Below are 20,355 nucleotides of genomic sequence, written 5' to 3' on the forward strand. Positions count from 1 at the left end.
ATAAGGAATGAGCCCACGTTAGCAGTTTGGCCACATGCACATTTTTTTGAATATTTAAGAAACGATAAACGGAACCACTGGAGAGATGTAAACATAATTTCTCCAGTCTTGAAAATATATCAAGTATGGAGTCGGGAGTATGCCGATTGCCGAGTATTGAGTATGGAGATGGAGTGACGACTGACGAACACTGACGATTGAGAAGTCTAAACTTATCGTCTACCTCTACCAGTTACTGGACTTTGGAGTGTCAGTCGTTCAACCAACTACTGCTGCAAAGTAATATAGCGATAATTACTGTGTTTGGTGTTTTTGACCACAGAGCCGTTTTAATGTTCTCGTGTGTGTTTGTCTAAATTACTTAAGGTTATTTTGTATTGAATTAATTTGAAATAAATTGAAACAACTTTTTGGATAGACTGATGGTCCAACTTCGATCGTGCTATTGGAGTTAGGTAGTACATATATCTGTTTTTTAGTTAATATGATTAGAATTATGTTTTATTTTCTGTATCAAAATTATTAATTTATTGAATTAATTTTAGAGTATTATAATATACTGTTAAGTATTAACCAATATGGAGGAAGAGAAGATTGCTGCTGATGCTTCTGATAAGCGTAAAGTTGAGGATGACAATATAAACCCTAAGCCTAATCCTAAACGAATCAAACTTGTTCGACCTGTATTTTCACCCGTTGCCAAGCCTTCAATCTCCACAACCTCAGAAGTCAATAAATCTGATGTTCCACCTACAGATATACCTAAATCCAATATACAACCAACAGAAACACCTAAATCTACTGCACAAGCAACAGAAGTACCTAAAACCACTGTACAACAATCAGAAATACATACAATTAATCTAAAACCAACTGAACTACCTAAGTTTAACAATAATTCTGGCTCGAAAGTTTCAACTACGGCTGATGTTTCACTATCTACTGAAAAACTAGTCGATCGACTAGAAATAGTAAAATCAAATATCAGTTCATCAGAGACTATTAAAAAACCTGTAGTGACAACTCTTCAAGTTTCTGATGAACAAGTTGATAGCAGTTCTGATGCTTTAGATATAAAAAATATATTTAGTGAAGAAACAAAAAAAGAATTGGAACATTTAAAAAAAAATATTTTCAAGATTGATGATGATGGGTCATCCTCAGAAAACGATAGTCAACCAAAGCGCCCTCGATTGAAACGACCAACTTTTGTTACATCAACTGTTGAAGTTAAAATTGAACCTACTGATTCAAAGATAAATGATAAAATAAATGAAACATCTAGGTTGGAGCCACTAAAATCTGTTTGTGAAGAAAATATTAACATAACTGTGAAAAAATCCAGCGAAAATCTATCAAGTGTTGAAGAAAATATTGATCAAATAACAGAAAATATTACTGAGGATGTAAGGTTAAAACAGGTAGAACAAGTCAATATAACTGAAAATATTATAAAAGTTGAAGAAGAAAAATCTACTGCATTCAAATCTGTTGTTAAACTAGTTGAAAACAAAACCGGTGTACCAAAAAGTGTTGAAAAAAGTACTGAAGTGGATAATTTGCGTGATGTTGATAAAATAAAATCTATACAAACTGCTACTAATATACAAAAAAATACTGATGTAAAAGAAACTATATTAGCTGAGAAAAAAACTATTGACAAAAAAAAGGTTAATTTAACAGCGGAAGAACAAAAATGTATAAAAAAAGAAAAACCGTCTGAAGAAAATGCCCTTAGCAAAGGTTCTTATGAAAAAGATATAGATTATAATGCTATAAAAGAAAGTGCTAATGACCACTATAGAGTGATTTTAGAAAGATTAGTTGTTGACAAACAATCTAACTTTATAATACAAGATAAAAACCCCAGTCCAATAGTTGTGAAACTTGAAGATGACAAATCCATAGTTGAATCCAGTTATGAATGTACTGATAAATATAATATAATAAAAAATAAAATTGATATTCATGATGAAATAAAAAATGAATTATTTGATTCGCAATTACATAATACTCAGAAAGATAATGATGTTACTTATTTAGAAAGTAAAAATCTAAATTCTAAAAAAAATACATATGTTGAAAATGAAAATAAGCTTCCTAATACATTATCAAAGGAAGTACCAGCTAATGATATAAGACAGAAAAATGAAGAAACAGACTCTCAAATGTTTAAGTCTGATATTTTAAAAGCAGCTCTTATGTCAAAAAAATCCCCTGAATCGCTCGGGAATTCATCTGAAGTATGTGATCAATCTTCTGTTATTGAATATTCAACTATGGTAGAATCTAAACAAAATGAAAATTTACCAACAATTGGTGAAGACTCTATTGTTAATAAAATAGAAGCAGAAATAAAACTTGCTATTAAAGATCAACCAGCTAAAATTAAAAAACCACAAAATAAGATTGTTAGTAATATACCAGAAATGTCTAAAGAAGCATGTAGCTCTATTTGTCTTAATGAAAATGCAACAGTTGGTAAACATGACGAGCCTCCAAAATGGGGTTCAGCTAAAATGAATGAAGTAGAAAAATTTTTAAATGATTCCAATGTTACCATTACTCCTATTTGCAAGTCTCAAGAATCACCCAAACTTGGTAAAATAACTTTAAAGTTACCTAAAGTTGGAAATCCTGAAATTAAATCTGAAACTACAGTTCGTCCAGATGTTAAATCTGAATTAATAAAAAAAATTACAAATAAACATATTGCTATGGGAGATAGCCCTTTAAAAAATGCTCTTTCTCAACCTTCTAAATCTTTTACCGAATTTGCTACTATTCGCCCTGCACCTAAACTGAGTGCGGAACAAATTGCTCTTTTAGAGCAACAGATTTTAAATACCCCCAAAAAAAGAGGTAGACCATCAAAAGCTTTAGCTCAACAAAAGCAATTATTGTTAGAATATCAACAACAACAACAGTCAAAAGTTCAAGAAGGCAGTACTGAAGATGAACCTGTTTTTCATGTTCCATTATTTGATATGGAAGATATGAGTGGAGGGGCAGGAATGTTTGATTCATTTGAAGCATCAACACCAAAGCGAGGAAAGAGTATCAGAGGGAAAGGTAGTCGAGGGCGAAGAGGACGAGGAGGTCGTGGTGGTCGTGGCCGCGATGGATCAGATAGTGATACAGCATCAAATAGTCGACGTGTAGATGATGAAGGAGAAACTTTTCATGAAGAAATGAATCAAGAAGAAGAAACCAAACAAGTAGCAATGATAGAAGCTGAGCGACTCCGAAAAGAAGAAGAACGGGAAAGAAAATTAGAGGCAAGGAAAAAAAAAATAAAACTCCGCAATGATATTTTAAAAGAAAAAAAAATGAAAAAGAAACAAAGAGCAGAAGAAAGAAGATTGCAATGGCATGAGAAGAAAAGGCTTATGCAAGAAGAAAAAGCTCGTGCAGCTGAGATGAAGAAATCTCTTCCACCACCTCAAAATTTTGATGATGAAACTCGTATGAGTGCTGATTGTAATAATAGTCTTTCCCAAACAACTGCTAGGAATTTCATTTTAGGTATGTTAAAACTTTTAAATAATTAAAACAAAGAATTAATATAATATGTTGGTTAAATATATTTTTAGGTGAAGAAGATTTGTCTATTAGTGGTACTACAAATGATAGTATTAGAATGAAGAAAGGGAGAATGGAAGTCATTGATCTCGAAAGGTAAATATAATAATGTTTTGCAATACATTTTATTCTTTTAAAAATTGCTATATAGATACCAATAGTATTTTATTAATGAGGATCTTTATTTATAATAGTAATAAAACATTAACTGTTGATCAAATTGCTGAGTACCAATGGCCATTGGATGGTGGAGAGTTGTATATGATTCAAGAGCAGATATCAAATTTCTTGGGTGTTAAATCATTCAAAAGAAAATACCCGGGATTAAAACGTCGTAATGTCGAAGCTGAAGAACGAACATTCTTGTGTGACAGTGGATTGGTCGCTGAATCATTATGTGATCTTGGTATGTTTATTAAACAAAATTACTTTTATATGTATTAATTTTAATGTGTGTGTTAAATAGGTTTAACAGTTCTGTATAGTTCTGAAGTATTAGATATCATGTATACAGATTTTCCAGAAAAATATGAAGAACTGAGGGAATATATGAGACTTAAACATGCCAAAGAATTATCTAATCGACAAAGAGGTATAGTATAAAATAAGTTTCTGTAGTAAATAATCAAACATAAACATAAAAAAGAGATTTTATTTGAATATATTTTTATTTTCATACATAAAGCATTGATGACAATTAGTTCAAATAATGATGGGTCAAAGTTAGATTTACGTGACAGAGCTATGGAAGCTGTTGCCAATTGGAATGCCAATTTAAACAAGTCTCGTCTAGAGTCTCGTAAGTGTTCAATGGATATGCAAACATTCATTGTGCATTATCCAAAAAACAAATGTAAGAAAATGGCCGTACCTAAACCTAAAATTGGCAGTTATCCATTGGCTTTACTACCAGGACAATTCTGTGATTACTACGCAACGTAAGAGTTAAAGTAACTAAACTGAAATTTGTTTTGAACTTCTCAAGTTACTTTGTAATTTTTAGATACTCTAGTGAAGATTTACGTTACTTGCCAATGAACACTGTTATGTATGGTCCTTTGAAATCTGTAGATAAAGACTTTCCTGTTTCTTTAAGCAGCCAATCTGAATCGGAAGATAGTTCTTCTGACGACTCTAGGTAAATTAAATCATGGACTTTGTATGTCTAAATTAACATAACTAAAAATATTGAATTGCATGATAAATTTGTAAATAAGCAAGGGTTTAGTATACTATGGTGTAGGACTAATTTCATTGGCAAAGATTTAATCAGAAAAGGGTATTTTACAAACTAACCATTTTTGCCATGAAGTGTACATGTTTAATATTAATTAATAGTGATAGTGATGATTCAATCGACAATGACAACAAATCAGACAAAAATTGTTTGGAGTATGGTCCGAGTGATAAAAAAGGAGCTGAATGCAAATTATGTCTTGGCACTGCAGATAAGAACAAAATTGGATCGGTTGAACCATTAATTCATTGTTCAAAATGTTTGACGATTTGTAAGAACAATTTATTAAATCTAAATATATTCGTTTAAATTTATGTTATGAAAAATGCATTTATTATGTTAAAATTTTAGATCATCCTACATGTTTGGATATGACATTGGAGATGGTTCCCTACATAAAGCGTTACAATTGGCAGTGTAATGAGTGTAAATCTTGTGCTCAGTGTAAGGAAGTGGCTGATGAAGATAAAATGTTGTTCTGCGATCTTTGTGATAGAGGGTAAGTTAAAATATAATTTGAGTATGATGATTTTAATTTGTAGTCATAAGAAAAGTGGGTGAGAAGCCTCCCATGGGTCTTTTTCATTTGAACATGTTAAGTCCCTCCATGTTATAAACTGAAATTGCGCCTATAATGACTACTGTGAATTTTATTTTTTGTTTAGATATCACATTTATTGTGTAGGACTTCGTAGAGTACCTGAAGGTCGTTGGCACTGTCAAGAATGTGCTATGTGCAGTTCGTGTGGTGTTTCTGATCCAGGACCAGGTGATTCTAAATGGTTTTACGAGGTAATAGTTAAAAATTAACTATATTTTGTTAAACCTAATGTTTTATGTTTTAATTTATAATTGTGTACAAACTGAGATTTGTTTAATTATTCAACTATGATGTGTTTATTTCAGTTCAAGAAAACTGAAAAAACTGGTTCCAAAGTCTATTGTCGTACATTGTGTGCACCGTGTTCCAGGTATATTATATATTGAAAGCTATTTTGAATTATTTTGTTCATATTGTTTATTACATGTGTACATACATTTCATCAGTTTTCTCGTGAAAATAATACATTTTAATCATTAACACATTTTATATAAAATACATTTTAACATATTGGGTATTCTGGTTTGTTTCTGGCCAGGTCATGGAAAAAAGGCCATTTCTGCCCTAATTGCATGCGTTGCTACCCTATCAAAAACGTCGAGCGCATGACACAGTGTAACAGTTGTGATAGATACTTACACTCAGGTATATAACAAAAGCTAATTGTTTTGATTACTTTTTATCATAACATCAATATATGATATTTTTAACACGTTGTTGACCTGTGTGAAATTCAAAACCTAATAGATAATATTAAAATATGCACATTTAAACCATATAATTTTAAAAACAATAGTTTCAAACTATCTTAATTTAAAAATAGGAATAAAGTTATTAAATAATAAATATGCATAATACATATAATATTGTTGATTAATTATAAATTATTATTATCTAATTTTATTTTAAACCATTCCAGTTGTTAGAATTTTTTCATTTAATATCTTTGTGTTGGTCAACTCGATCAGATACATAAGAATTTAAGAACTACTTTCCTTCAAAAATCAAATAGTGATTGTGTTGTGATTAGTTATACCAAAATGTCGGGCATTTAATATTTTACTTAAAATTATTTATTATTTTATGTATATTTTTCAATTATTATTATTTTTATTAAATATATTATGGCATTAAACACCATTTATGACATATGAATGATCATTTATTTTATTTGGTATATAGTCTATTTACGTTAGAAGGTACTCGGCACGGTGGCTGACTTTTGTATAGAGCTGTGGCTTTTCTACACAGCAATCATAGTTGTTTGACTTAGTGAGGGCTGAGTGCAGACTGATATTTTGTCTGACCTAAAGTCATCATAAACTGGTTGCCGTCAAGGTTCCTTTTTAACATGAATGGAGTATAGGCTATAATAAATTAATTGACACATACTAACAATTTTTGATAGGGATGTAGAAGTTTTAATGCAAGCATAACATAACAAGTAATTAATATTTTTAATTAGGTCACTAATAAACAGTTTTTATTACTTTTGAATACAATTATACATAAAATTACCTTTAGACCATCAATGCATGTATAATTTATCTTAAGATAATTGTATTGTTGCAAATTACAATTTAAATCTATATGATCTGACAGTCTTGAAAAATGTTTCTATTTAGGATACTGGTATCATTTTAAACATGTTGTTCATGTTATTGAGTTGAAAAAATAAATTTAAATAGCTATCATTTTGGTTGTTTTATAAAAGTCTTTCATTTTTTTGCTAGCTTGTAATAAATGTCAATAATATTTTTTTCTTAAAAAAATTTTAATATCATGATTTTGTTATATCAAATCTTCTCAGGTATATTAGAATTATTCAAGATTTATAGATACATATTTCGATGAAGAAAACTTATTTTATATAGACCTATGCCTAAACAAAACACTTATTAAACAAATTAAAATCATTAAAACTATGATAAAATATTCATTTAATTTCTCCAGTCTTGTGTCAAAATATTTTAATAATTAAATTAATATAATTACTTCTTTAGTCTTACTATAATGTGTAAAATTATAAGTTTGTTTTTGGTTAAATCAACATAATGTGTTTTGTATTTCGGTCGACAATTGTGTGATATTTTAAACAGTTACTAAATGACAATATTTTATAGGGTGGGCCAACTTGTTTTCTCATTTTCCTTACACCTAACGCAAGAAAACTTGGTGACTCACTCTATACATTCATCGTTGTTATTTTACTTAATTGTTTACGTATATATATTTTTTTAGAATGCATCAGTGAAAGTACATCAGTTAATCAAGTTGTTACGTGTACTATATGCGAAGAAAAAGCAGTTTCTAGATTGTTAACTACAGTGCCTAGGTCTTTGATTAAAGTCTGAATTAAATTGCTAGATATAGCATATTTTCAACACAATAAAATCATTTTTTTTAGCTTTGGACTTTTGAATGAGTTAATTAAAATACATTTTTTTGCTATTTAACATATGATTAAAATCGTATTGATTTTATTTTAATATTTTCATTAAAATTTGTATAAATAGTATTTTAACAATTATAAATATAAGAAAAAAACAATAGCTAAGTTATTGATGTAACCCCTTAATTAAATTTGGCAGTAAAATATTTATTATTGAAACTACGCCTAAACAAATTAATTAAATAAGTTTAATTAATTTATGAATCTTGTTAACATTGATTAATTAGTTATGATTAAAGCTAACTGTGTTTGTCAATTGTTGCCATAAATAAATTTATAATATTAATTTGGATGTATATATTATTGGTAAATAAAGTACTACAATTTGTATTTGATAAGAATTATATGTATTTAAGTATTATTTAATTGACACATTGCACATAATATGTACAGTTCGTACACACAAGAGAATAATAGTAAACTAAATCTTGTCTAAATTGTTTAGCAGTTGTATACCTAAGGTAATAGATTACATCAATTATTAGTGAATTAGTAACCAATTGGAAATAATCAAGTTGTGCATGTGTTCTATTTAGAAATTTACATGATAACTCTTATATGTACTTTTTTTAAAATTTATTTTGATTGCTTATAGTTTTAGGTAACTACTAACTACTAATTGATACAACTTAATTTAATAGTTTTTTTTTTTAAATTTTATAAATTATATTTGTTGTATTATTGTATATAATGTTAAGTCATTTATCTTATTTTACAACTAAAATTTAATAGTTGATATCAATTTATTTATTATATATTTTTTTTTTAAATAAAAATTATCAAATCTGACTTACTTTTGGTTAGATTTATAGTGATTTTTCTTCTATGATCCATATTTATAGTTTTTATAAAAATATAATTGTAATACAAAATTTAATTATAATTATACCCTGTCATATACTTATTTTACCATAGTTTTCACTTAAAATATATTATGTGGCGCTTAAGCATTTTCTTTTTATTAAATTCTTTATATACAATAATAGATTTCTAATTTTACAATGCTAAAATTTAATTTTCTGTTTGGCTAATCTCATCAATGAATATGAATTGAGTGGTTTTAACTGATGTTTTCATGAGTGATCTTATGACAATGACATTGATTAAAAAAAATTAATTTCCAACCCATTTCATAAAAATTGGAAGTATACTCTATTCGGATGAGATCGTACCTCGGCGGCAACCAGTTTTCGTCGGGCGGCGGTTAGACATATGGCGAGACGCTTCCCCCACCTAGAAAGATCGTGGGGCTAACGCTGTGGAACGAAGCCACGCCCATGCGCAGAAGTTGGCCGCTGAGGTACGATCTCATTCCGAATGGAGTATAATATCATATATTCATATACTTACTTCTTTTGTACTGTTTCTAAGATAGGAAATTATCTTCTTTGAACTTTAAAAACATCTTTCAGGCGTAGCAGTTAATACAGTCAAAGTATAAAATATTCATAGGGGGTTAACATATTTGGATTTTTAAAATAGTTAAATAAAAGTCACAAATAAATATAGCATGTAATCCTGATTCTAGAGTTGTTTTCAGTAATGGATTTAGGTCTCCACTCTGTGATACTAGAATACATGATTGTTGAAGTTGTAGATGAATACAACTTCAAGTTTTTGAAATTCATTCCTATTTTGCTTTTCTTGTATATAGATATGTTACAAACTGTTTGATTTTTGAACCAAACCGAACCGAACTCTGGCCCGTCTGGGTGTTTGATTCGGTTCAAAAATCGAACAGGAAATTCAAAATAATCAAACCAAACTAAATACCTAATATTACGGTTCGATAATCGAACCAGAGAAATAAAAATAAAAGTCAGTTCTATAAGGTTTTTATTAGGTATCACTAATCTAAAATCTTTAGTCAATAATTCTGTGATATGGTGGCTAAACAATTAATATTAAATAAAATAATACCCAATTTTGACTTTTTTTAATGTTCGGTTCGATAAAATATTTGATATCTAATGGCCTTTGCTGCCGAGTTGTATTTGACATCAATTAAAAAAAATATATATTTTAAGAGTTTGGTTCAGTTTCTAATAAAAGTGTGTAGGACTAGGTTCGGATCTGTTCGAGTTCGTTAATTTAAAGAAAAGTTTGGTTTGCCCTTATATATTATGGTTTGTAACATACCTATACCCATAATATTGTATATTATATCCCATATTTATTTTCTCTAAAACAATATCGGACAGAATGAGAACATTATTTATTATTGTTATTGACATCATTCATCAATAGATTTGTAAATTGTAAGCAAAGTACTACAGCTCTTTTCTGTATTATAAAAATACCGGGGCTTTAATCAAAAATAATAATACCGTTTACCGTTATATGGATATTAAACGTTATGATCGAATGACTGTTTAACATTATATGTATATTAGACGTTATGATCGAATGACTGTTTAACGTTATTAAACTTAAATGCTTTAAAAATTTAAGCGTTATGAAGCGTTTAGCGTTATATGATGCATATAACTTGTTTCCCACACAAAACTGAGTGATTGAAAAATATAGTATTACAAAAATAACCATAATATATATTTTACTTATAGTTATAAATTATGATTTTATGAATATTTTTTTTTCAGGCAATTATATGTTTCATCAATATGTTATTGATTTCAATCTTTTTTGATATGTTTAACATTATAAAAACGTTTTAAAGCCCTGAAAAATACACATATTTTTGTGATGCAAAATGATGAAAAAAATTAACCCCCTATCCACCATTATTACGTAATTGATGCCACAACTAAATTTATAACACCTCTTATTTGAATGGAAAAATCAAATATGCAATGCTCATAGAAATTTAACTTTTTATTAAAAAATGATACAAACATTGAATAAATCAATGAAAAAAGAACAAAAAAGCTTAATTGTAATTAGGTAATATTAAAATAAAAATGATCTTACAATTTTAAAGTATATAAAATAGATTTTACTGGTCAACTATTATTAGTTCATCAATTCCCCAATCCTCATAGCTATTGTCTGGCAAATATCTTCTAATTATAATAGGTATTTTACGTTTCTTCAATTCTTTCATTGCAATTTGTAATGGATCAGTTTCACCTTCAAGTTCTACCATGACAGGGGCACACATAGCAATCTGCAAGGCTCTTGTACCTAATACCCGAGCTCTTTCATACCTAAAATAAATAAGTATATAGAATATTATTTTAAAACAACAGTCAATTTCTAACATTGAATAAGCTCTATATAATAACAAAAGCTATACTGATTATCATCATTAATTTTTGGTACCATTTCTATTTCATGAGAATGTACTCCCCAATAATTTACAAGTTTTACAATCATATAATTATATTCACTATGTGATAAAAACATAAAATGGCTTAGTCTGTCTCACGAGCGAACGGAACTGATGGCCGACCAAAACTCGTTTGCCGCCGCATATCCCTCACCAACTATCTGTTGTAAGCGTGATCACGTGGTTGTCCACGGACCAATCGAATCAGTCTACATGCGCAAAACTAAGAAGCTTTAATAATTTATAATTTTTGAAAACATACTTTGTCATATACTTAGTTGTGATTCGTTTAGACTTTTGAACTTGACTTTGAGCTTCTTGAATAGGTAATATATCAATGTTATCTTCATTTTCCTGTTAAGTATTTAAAATTAAAATGCATCATATATGTTAATTGTAAAATTTTATATGAAACACTGGTAACTTCTTTTCGAGATATAACGTCAAAAACCAAGCTACCGGACCGGGAATCAAACATGAGTCGTTTCCAGGAGATTGCCTGACCACTGAACTACCCAACAAGATAGACCTATGGCCATAGGCGCAAATAGGAGGGAGGCTTTAGGGGCTAAGCCCCCCAAAATAGGTCCATGGCCCCCCCAAACATTTCCTACATTTTGTTTTAAGCTTATTCAATATTATCAAAGTAAGGCCCTATTAGCCCCCCCAAATCTCAAACGCTATTTGCGCCTACCTATGACGTTATCTCCCATAGTTAACGGATGTTTACAACTATGTAGGGCCAACAATTGGTACTGTTAGGTAGTAATGAACAATTTTCTTTGTTTAAATACGTCAATGCAAACATCTTTAAATTAAAATCATCATCAAAGTTTAAGATTTTAAAACAAAAATTAGTTTTTACTTCAGGCTGATCTAATTCATCTAAATCTGCATCATCTTCAACTTCATCAAAGTCATCAGCACCACCACTAAAATGAATAAATAACAATTTATAATTGATCCAAGTTAAACAGTTAATAAGAAATGACAAGAGTAAAATATTATTACTAGGTATATCACAATCACACATTATACAAGAGTACATCAGATTTAGATATATTTTTTAGGCGTACTTTATTTAGAATAAGTAATAGTATGCATAGAATAGATTGAATGGTTTCGCTTAGACTTTTTTGTCTCTAATCTCTATTGTTGTGTAGTCAAATGTGCTTAATGTGCTAAATGTTGGTAATCATTGAACAATAATAATATTTTAAACGTAAATTCAATGTTTTGAAAGCTGAACACAGTGTAAATGTGTTACACGGGTGCAAATAAAGGGAATTAAAGTTTTTTCAGAAATTAGCAGTTGAGAAGTACTCACTCGTCGTGATCAAATTCCTCGTCAGCCATTATGATTTATGAATAGATGAAACACTACAGAATAAAGTGATCCTAAATACCACGGACTAAGATATTCATAGACAAGAATACTATACAAGATATTGTAGTATTGTACTAATGTCCGTGCTGAACACTATCTTCGTGGTGCTGAACACGATTAAAGATATCTTTAATCGTGGTGCTGATTGCTAATCAGCATCAGTGCCATATGGCATTTATATGACCAAGCGGAACCACAGAATAAACCTATTTATACTGATACCACGGTTATAATTTAATACTGCGGTTGTAGAAAACATTATCAGTCTATTTTCTGATTTCTATTTGTGCATATTTCACGAATCACGGACGCCCGATGCCCCTAGTGCACGCCCCGAATGACATATCAAAAAAGCTGTACTCCTTGATCACACACAGTACACAATACAATTATTATTTACTTTTTTCACCAGTTTTTAATTTTTATCAAAGTATCAGATCGTCTTTCTCTACGTTAGTTGAAAATCGTCGTAGAACTCGTTAAATTGGTGAGTTCCTGTCTATCCTGTCACAGAACGAATAATATGTCTTAGATTCTTTGTTTTTACAGGACAATCGATCTTCAGGTCCCCGCGAACGACGACAATATGACGTCTTCCTTTGATGAGATCAAAAACTTGTACCAGACGTTGAAGACGGAATGGAATAAAAAAAAACCAGATTTTAAACAATGCAACAGCATATTGTTACAAATCAAGGTGAGGAGAATTTTTGGTCTCAACGGGTTGGGTTAGGTTTTTTTTTAAAATTTTATTAACTTTCTGGGTATTTTGATATTAGCAAGTCCTTTATAAATATTTTTATTTGTATTACTATTTAATTTTATAAAGAACACTGGATAATATTATGTATATGGCTATAATTAACTCAAAACGTTGAATCTTGAATGATCCATTATTTTTTATGTCAAAATGTAAAATGTACATAGTTATATAAAGTAATAGATCATTTTATATTAAATGTTGTAATATTATATTCTTCTATTAATCTACACAATCAAGTTCTTAGAAAATTATGGGTACATACAGTTATTTTTTGCCAGATTTGGAATAAAATAAATTATAGACCAATTTGTATGTTACATCTTACATTTGTTTTTTTCAGTGTTGAGTAAGTTACTTTTAAAAAGTAATTAAGTTACTTTACTCGTTACTCAAATAAAATTGTAATGAAATAATTACCTTACTTTTCAAATAGAAAAGCAACTCATTACTTTCTTGTTACAAAAGTAAAAATTTTTTTAAAAATGTCTTGGCAATAATCTTCTGGAGGCAAATTGAACAAGCAAATTCTTTATAAAACGTATATAGTTAATAGGATCATATAAAATTTAGTCTTCCACACAAGCTATATTCATAGGAAACCTATTTAATGGAATAATACATTGAATTAACTGTTATCGTATTTTTTTGTTTTCGTTTTTGTTTATTGATTTAAAAAATATCGTTTTTGTTTAACGTTTTTAAAAACTACTTTTATTTACTATATTTTAAATACTAAAATATAGTATATAATTTTATACATAAACCAATATGCAGTAAAATGATGATCTTCATGGGACCTAGAGAATCATATAATTAAATCCGCACTTCGTATATCTAGATGATAAAAACATACTGCACGTGAGATATAAAACCAACCAAACCGGTAGAAGGTTAGGAATTGTTTTATCCGGAATATTGTTATCTACGGCATCGTAATAAGCAGATTCTACAACAAGGATCAACACAAATAACTAGTTTTATATTTTATTTAAAAAAAAATATATTTAAGATATAATTAGTTGTTAGTGATTGTCTAATTTATACAATACAATAAAATTGATATCACATTGAAAATATATTTTATTATAAGTCCATAAAAATTTAATTTATTAATAAAATATTTACATTTAAGAGTAATATTAATTAGGTACTTATTTCTTACTTGCAGATTGGAATGACTAAACACACCTTTTTACCAACTTCTAATGTGGAGGCATCTCAAAAAGAATACCTGATAGCTAGTAAGTTTATATTATAATTTTCAAATTTTGAGTGATAGTGAGAAGGGCAATTTTTTTGTGAAACAACTGTCGGCTTTAAAGAATAAACTTAAATGCTTTGTATTTGAATCATTTGTTTATGCATTTCACTAACAACTAATTTGGTTGTCATGTATAATTGACCTATTAAAAAAAATTTGGAGTTTTAACCTTCAAGTATGTTATAGCTTGGTTAATTTTTTCTATAATTATCTTAAGTTTGGTTTAATCAACAGATTGTGTTTATCATTATATATAATTCACTTTTATATTTAATAAATAATAGAGTATGACCAGTTATATTGTATATTTACAGGAGACATCTTAGAAGTGGGGGTACAATGCAGTATTGCCATGCATGATATTCCATCTTTTGAACGGTACATGGCTCAACTCAAGTGCTATTATTTGGACTACAGGTAAGCAAGATTTTTGAGACTAATATAAGTAATATTGAATAAGACTTCTCATTTAAAATATTTCTTATTTTTATTTAGGGACAAATTACCAGAGTCTGCGAATCAATATCATTTGTTAGGTCTCAACTTACTGTTCTTACTATCTCAAAATCGAGTAGCTGAATTTCATACAGAATTGGAGCTTCTCCCATATGATATTGTACAAACCAATACATATATTAGGCATCCGGTCGCTTTAGAACAATATTTGATGGAAGGCAATTATAACAAGGTGATTTAAATCAAATTCATTAAATTAATAACAGAAGTCATAGGCAGCCTAGGGTGCCTTGGCTGCCCTTGCAATTTTCAAAAGGCGCTGTTCAACTGAGTCTTAACTTGATTACAACTTTTATTTAAAAAAAAAAAAGTTTTATGCAATGTTTTAATTACTATTTACCTATAAAGATATATTCGATAAAATTATCTTTATTCGTTAATTACATGTATTGTTGAATTGATTTACCGATAAAGACTTAAGACAGATTACGATACGGTTCACATATATTATTTGATATTATTGTTGTATATTTTTTTGATTGTAGTTAAGTGGTGAAATCCAGGGTTGTGTATGAATAATATTTCTGGAGTACTGAAAATATCTACTGTAGAATGAATATTATTAATTTATATAGATAATACTGGAATTTTTTTAATTATATAAATATTTCATTGGGATTGGGGCTAAAATATGTCATTGGGCGTACAGGGCATTTTCAGTTCCTTAAAGTGGCGCTGATCATTTGCTAGACTGAATCTGCGTATGAAGGCACACCTATGACAAAAGTGTTAGATATTATAGTATAACTGTTTAATTTTTAGATATTTCAAGCAAAGAGTAATGTACCATCAGATACGTATAATTTTTTTATGAACATACTGTCAAACACACTTCGTAATGAAATTGCTGAATGCTTACAAAAAGCATACAAAAAAGTATCTATAAATTCTGCTACAAAAATGTTAAACTTCAATAGCACTAATGAAACAAATGACTTTGCTAACAAGGTAATTTAAGTTGTATTAAGTAATTGGTTATCATAAAAAAAAAAAAATTAATCCTTATTCATTATACAGAAAAAGTGGATTTTGGGTCAAGATGGTTATTACGTATTCCACCTTGAAGAAGAGAAGAAAGCAATAGAACCTTTACCCGCATTACAGATTGCTGATTATGCTATTCAGTATGCCAAAGAGTTGGAAACTATAGTCTAATAATTTTAATTTACTACACATGGATTTTGTGTCGATTATTTGAAATTAAATAAAGTTAAGAAACACCTAATTGTTTAAAACTAATATAAAGTTTGGATTTTTTTTTTTTCAAATTTATGCATATAAATAATTAAATATAAAAATTACCTTTAACGCCACATTATATTCTTTGTACTTATAAAGTAAAAAAAAAAAATAATTTGTATTCATTTTTAAGACTACAATATATTCTAATGAATTTAATACAAACATTAGGCTTTGGTAAAATTATAATCTTTCCATATTTCTAGAAATTTTGTAGTTTTTTGCAACTGATCTTCAATTGGTTCTTTTTGCCTTTTTCGCCATGCATTGTGATCTAAATCCATCATTCCACCAATAATTTCCTATAAGAATTTAGTAAAACTTTAATATCACACAATATAAAATAAACTAAATCCATACAAAATGTAGCATAATTTTAATTGATAGTAGACAAAAGTACCAAAAAATATTAAATAATATATGGAAATAAAGGTCAGGAAAGCATTTTTTGCTTCATGGAAAATATGTGCAAAAGCTTAGCGTTTAAATGGTTTTTTCTTTTGTTCGGCAAATAGATTACCTACTCTATCATTGCTAGTTAATATTGTGCATTTACAGCTATTGCATATCTGATTTTAATAATTAATATCCAATATTACATATTTTAAAAGTTTAGAATTTTAAGTGTTATGACAATTAGACTTTTGTCCAGATATTATATTTCTTGATACTTGTTCTGTTCCTCAATTTAATTAGTTTACCTCAGCAAAGTTGTTCGGGAAAATTTTTTCATCTTCAATGACATGAGCATATCCACCTTGCATTCCAAAATCAACAGCAAAATAGGGTAAGCCTTTGGGAACAGCTCTACGTACATCTTTACTACTCAAGTCCACGACTTTTACATTAATAGCCCACTCTGTCTCACACTCTAAGATGGCCTTTTTAAAATATATCGGAGCGGTGTCACCAATTTCAATCGGCACAGGCACACAGTTCCATGTCATATGAGGCATATTATTTAGTCGCATTGCACTTTCAAAAAATATTACATCTTCATCTTGATCTTTAAACATGGTAGTCAATACTTTTCGAAATACCTAATAGAATAAATTATCATCATTGTTAAAGAATAATTTTGCACTTCATCAACTACAATTGTAAATAATGTTTTACCTGCATTTCAGTCCAAACATCTTCGTCAATATCAGTTGCACACGCATAGTGGTATATTGGTACAATTAAACAGTGCCCTTCTGTCAAGGATTTGTAAGATGGCAAGCACAGATAACACTATTAAATATTAATACACAAATTAAAAATCAGTATTCAATATAATAGATAAATAAACATATAGTGAACTAGTATACCTTTTCTCCTTTAGCGATAAATAAGTGTTTTAACATTTCTTCACTGTCAAAGCAGTAGCGACAAGAGTTTAAAATTTTTTCTGTACGTTTATGCTCACCAATAGCTCGTTTAATTTCCCTTTCAGATGCCTTGGCAGACCGTTTTTCTGATGCACGATCTACAAATACATCATCTTCATCATCCCTAGCATTAACCTATAAATTATAATTAAATATGAAATCATCAAATGTCAAATTATTTTATTAACTTTTCAATCAGTTTATTTTAATTACTATATAAATAATAAAATATTAACCTTTCTCGATAGATTTACAAACTCCATATTACTGTCCTCTGCTGTACTAGTCATTTCTTTTTGAAACTAAAATAGTATATAATAAAAGTACAATTTTATAAGACTTAATTTTTTTTCAAACAGTTTTCTATTTTATTCAAAACTTACCATAGATTTTAATGAATATTTATCATCGTCGTCAAAGTATCTTACTCTTTTACCATCTTCGTGTGTCAATACTTTTTCTCGTTTTTTCTTCTTACCATCATTTTTATCAACTTGTGCTTGTTTAACAGGATAACTATAACCTTTGGATGAAGTCCTAGTAAGTAATACAAATTCTTTTTCTTTTTGATTTGTTTTGTTGGTGGTGTAATTCTGTTTTGTTGAATATTCTCGCGCTAATTCCAATTTTTGCTTAAGTTCTTCAGCCAGTTTCTATAAATAAAAATTATAATTAATTGTTTAAAATGTTTATTGTCTTAATGAGAAATATTATAACATATCTTAATTTGTTTTGTTATGTATTCTGAAAACAAATCTATAATTTATTCAATCCGTTAATTTTTAGAAATTACTTTACTTACTTTATTTCCCATTATTTCTGCTTTTATTTGTCTTGCAGCTAATGCATTCATTTCAGAATCAGTTAAAGGGTTTTCAACACTTTCTTTATGTTCTTTAGTTTTGTCATTATTATCTGAATATTTTTTTGGCAATGTCTTTTCTTCATATTTTCCATCATCTGATGTGTATTTGTCTTCGTTGTCAGAACCTTTGTCATTTTTACCTTTTCTATCTTTCTTATAGTCATATTCTCTAGAATATTTATCTCTGGTACTTTTTCTTTCATCTTCATGTTCTCTGTAGCGTTTATCCCTTTCTCCTTTACTTTCATTATCATATTCTTTATGTTGCTTGTTTCTTTCGTCATTATAATCTCTATGGCGTTTATCTCTTTCATCTTTTCTCTCATTAAATTCTCTATAGTGTTTATCTCTTTCTTCTTTTCTTTCATCAAATTCTCTATGCCGTTTATGTCTTTCTTCATTATCTCGTTTTGAAGCAGTATATTTAGTATCATTTATATTATCTCTGCGGTCGTGTTTTTTCCAAGATTGACAACCATAAGAAGTTTTTGAATAATTAGTATGTTGGTGACTTCTATAGTGATGATGATCATCATCATCCATTTTAGGCTTGAGGAAACCTTTATTGCCACTTAATGGTTTTGGTGGTGGAAGACCAGTTCCTCCATTTTTCCAGTATGGATTTAGTTCTCGTTCTGATTGACCTGGCTGCGAAAAATATTAATAAGATAAATAACATATAATATAAGATATAATAACAAATATAAGAAGTGAAAATGGTAATATACCTTAATCATTCTAGCTTTAGCTTCTTCTAACTCTTTGCTCTTTGTGCTGATTTTTTTTTCAATTTCTGAAGATGTATTACACACAAAATCCATCCAATTATCAGGTTCCTCTTTCGGTGCAACAAATGATGTGGAAGTAGACGATGAATCTTTTTGGTGTTTCTCAACCCATTGATCATCGTTTGATGTCGAACTACTGGATGACGAAGATCTCTAAATATTATATAACATGTTAATACTCCTGTTAATACAATCAAATGCTAGGGGATGAATAATTTCTAATTGTTATCATTATTACTCACATGTTTTCTTTTTTTGTTAGTTGATTTTTTGTGTTCCTTTTTATGCGATTTTTTCCCCATTCTGAAGATTGCTGGCCACTAATATATCGGTGTTAATTTCTAACTCCCGGCGTCTATTTTCTTGTCGTTCAATGTCCTTTACAACACCTTCATGCAATTTATTTAAATCGTCTTGTTGTTGGTAGTGAACGAACCCTATGATACCCACCGACGTTAAACAAGATAGTCCAAATACTATTTTAGACGTTGTTGACATATTAATACGGAATGAATGAATAGATATTTTTTACGGGCGTTAAATTTTAGCATAGAATATTTCAATAATGGTTCCACAGTTCCAGCCAGCAGCCACATCCAAGACTCGGGTCATAGAATAAGGATATGAAAAACGATGAAAATGGTTATCAACAATCGTTTGTTTGGATCATGATAACGGTTATAAGTTATCACCATGACCACGATTATAAAGAACAGGTTAGACCACGAACTACTACATGTAGTAGTTCGTGGGTTAGACGTCGACAATATGATTTGTACCATAGACCTATTAGTTAATAGGTCTATGATTTGTACACAGCTGCCCGGTCACAACTCGTTATATTTTACGTAGTTGTAATATATCCACTAGGGTTGGCGCTGCTAGTTAAACGGGCTATCTCATAATAAGTCTATGATGATGTAATTTTATAAACTTGTAATATCAAATCTATGAGTTACCTGCATTAATTATTCGAACTTTAAATACTTAAATAAAAAAAAACTGTGA

General features: G+C 29.1%; 4 protein-coding genes across 9 annotated transcripts; 2 read left to right on the forward strand and 2 right to left on the reverse strand.

The window, feature by feature from the left end:
* Positions 1 to 76: 76 nt before the first annotated feature.
* LOC100162709 (myosin-9) lies at positions 77 to 8,665 on the forward strand. Of its 6 annotated transcripts, XM_001947334.5 has the most exons (13): positions 86 to 455; positions 546 to 3,525; positions 3,594 to 3,678; positions 3,777 to 3,988; positions 4,049 to 4,174; positions 4,268 to 4,520; positions 4,586 to 4,720; positions 4,921 to 5,090; positions 5,171 to 5,318; positions 5,485 to 5,611; positions 5,726 to 5,790; positions 5,959 to 6,065; positions 7,662 to 8,665. In XM_001947334.5, exons 2-13 carry the CDS (start codon positions 579 to 581, stop codon positions 7,772 to 7,774), a joined length of 4,488 nt encoding a protein of 1,495 aa, XP_001947369.2. In that variant the 5' UTR covers positions 86 to 455; positions 546 to 578; the 3' UTR covers positions 7,775 to 8,665. The 6 variants fall into 6 exon arrangements, 4 of the variants coding, with proteins under 4 accessions (XP_008184959.1, XP_008184958.1, XP_003245847.1 ...); XR_001679807.2 differs by lacking the exon at positions 5,959 to 6,065 and having other exon boundaries at positions 84 to 455; positions 5,485 to 5,588; XR_001679806.2 differs by lacking the exon at positions 7,662 to 8,665 and having other exon boundaries at positions 84 to 455; positions 5,485 to 5,588; positions 5,959 to 6,008.
* A 2,021-nt stretch (positions 8,666 to 10,686) lies between these two features.
* LOC100165288 (DNA-directed RNA polymerases I, II, and III subunit RPABC2-like) lies at positions 10,687 to 12,669 on the reverse strand. Its single transcript, NM_001246119.1, is given in 4 exon segments — positions 10,687 to 11,036; positions 11,421 to 11,512; positions 12,024 to 12,090; positions 12,486 to 12,669. Coding segments are annotated over 4 exon segments (399 nt in total). The 5' UTR covers positions 12,515 to 12,669; the 3' UTR covers positions 10,687 to 10,825.
* A 217-nt stretch (positions 12,670 to 12,886) lies between these two features.
* LOC100163214 (26S proteasome non-ATPase regulatory subunit 8) lies at positions 12,887 to 16,326 on the forward strand. The gene is made up of 7 exons (XM_001943349.4): positions 12,887 to 13,032; positions 13,095 to 13,242; positions 14,477 to 14,549; positions 14,884 to 14,986; positions 15,065 to 15,257; positions 15,848 to 16,033; positions 16,103 to 16,326. The coding sequence occupies exons 2-7, from the start codon at positions 13,132 to 13,134 to the stop codon at positions 16,238 to 16,240; spliced, it is 804 nt and encodes a 267-aa protein (XP_001943384.1). The 5' UTR covers positions 12,887 to 13,032; positions 13,095 to 13,131; the 3' UTR covers positions 16,241 to 16,326.
* A 57-nt stretch (positions 16,327 to 16,383) lies between these two features.
* LOC100161170 (CWF19-like protein 2) lies at positions 16,384 to 20,072 on the reverse strand. Its single transcript, XM_001944704.5, has 9 exons — positions 19,590 to 20,072; positions 19,288 to 19,500; positions 18,497 to 19,207; positions 18,078 to 18,347; positions 17,931 to 17,996; positions 17,635 to 17,829; positions 17,441 to 17,557; positions 17,026 to 17,364; positions 16,384 to 16,626 (listed from the first exon to the last, which is right to left on the reverse strand). Exons 1-9 carry the CDS (start codon positions 19,647 to 19,649, stop codon positions 16,492 to 16,494), a joined length of 2,106 nt encoding a protein of 701 aa, XP_001944739.1. The 5' UTR covers positions 19,650 to 20,072; the 3' UTR covers positions 16,384 to 16,491.
* Between the last annotated feature and the right edge of the window lie 283 nt (positions 20,073 to 20,355).

Source organism: Acyrthosiphon pisum, chromosome A1, assembly GCF_005508785.2.
Source record: "Acyrthosiphon pisum isolate AL4f chromosome A1, pea_aphid_22Mar2018_4r6ur, whole genome shotgun sequence".
In the NCBI taxonomy this organism is placed as follows: domain Eukaryota; kingdom Metazoa; phylum Arthropoda; class Insecta; order Hemiptera; family Aphididae; genus Acyrthosiphon; species Acyrthosiphon pisum.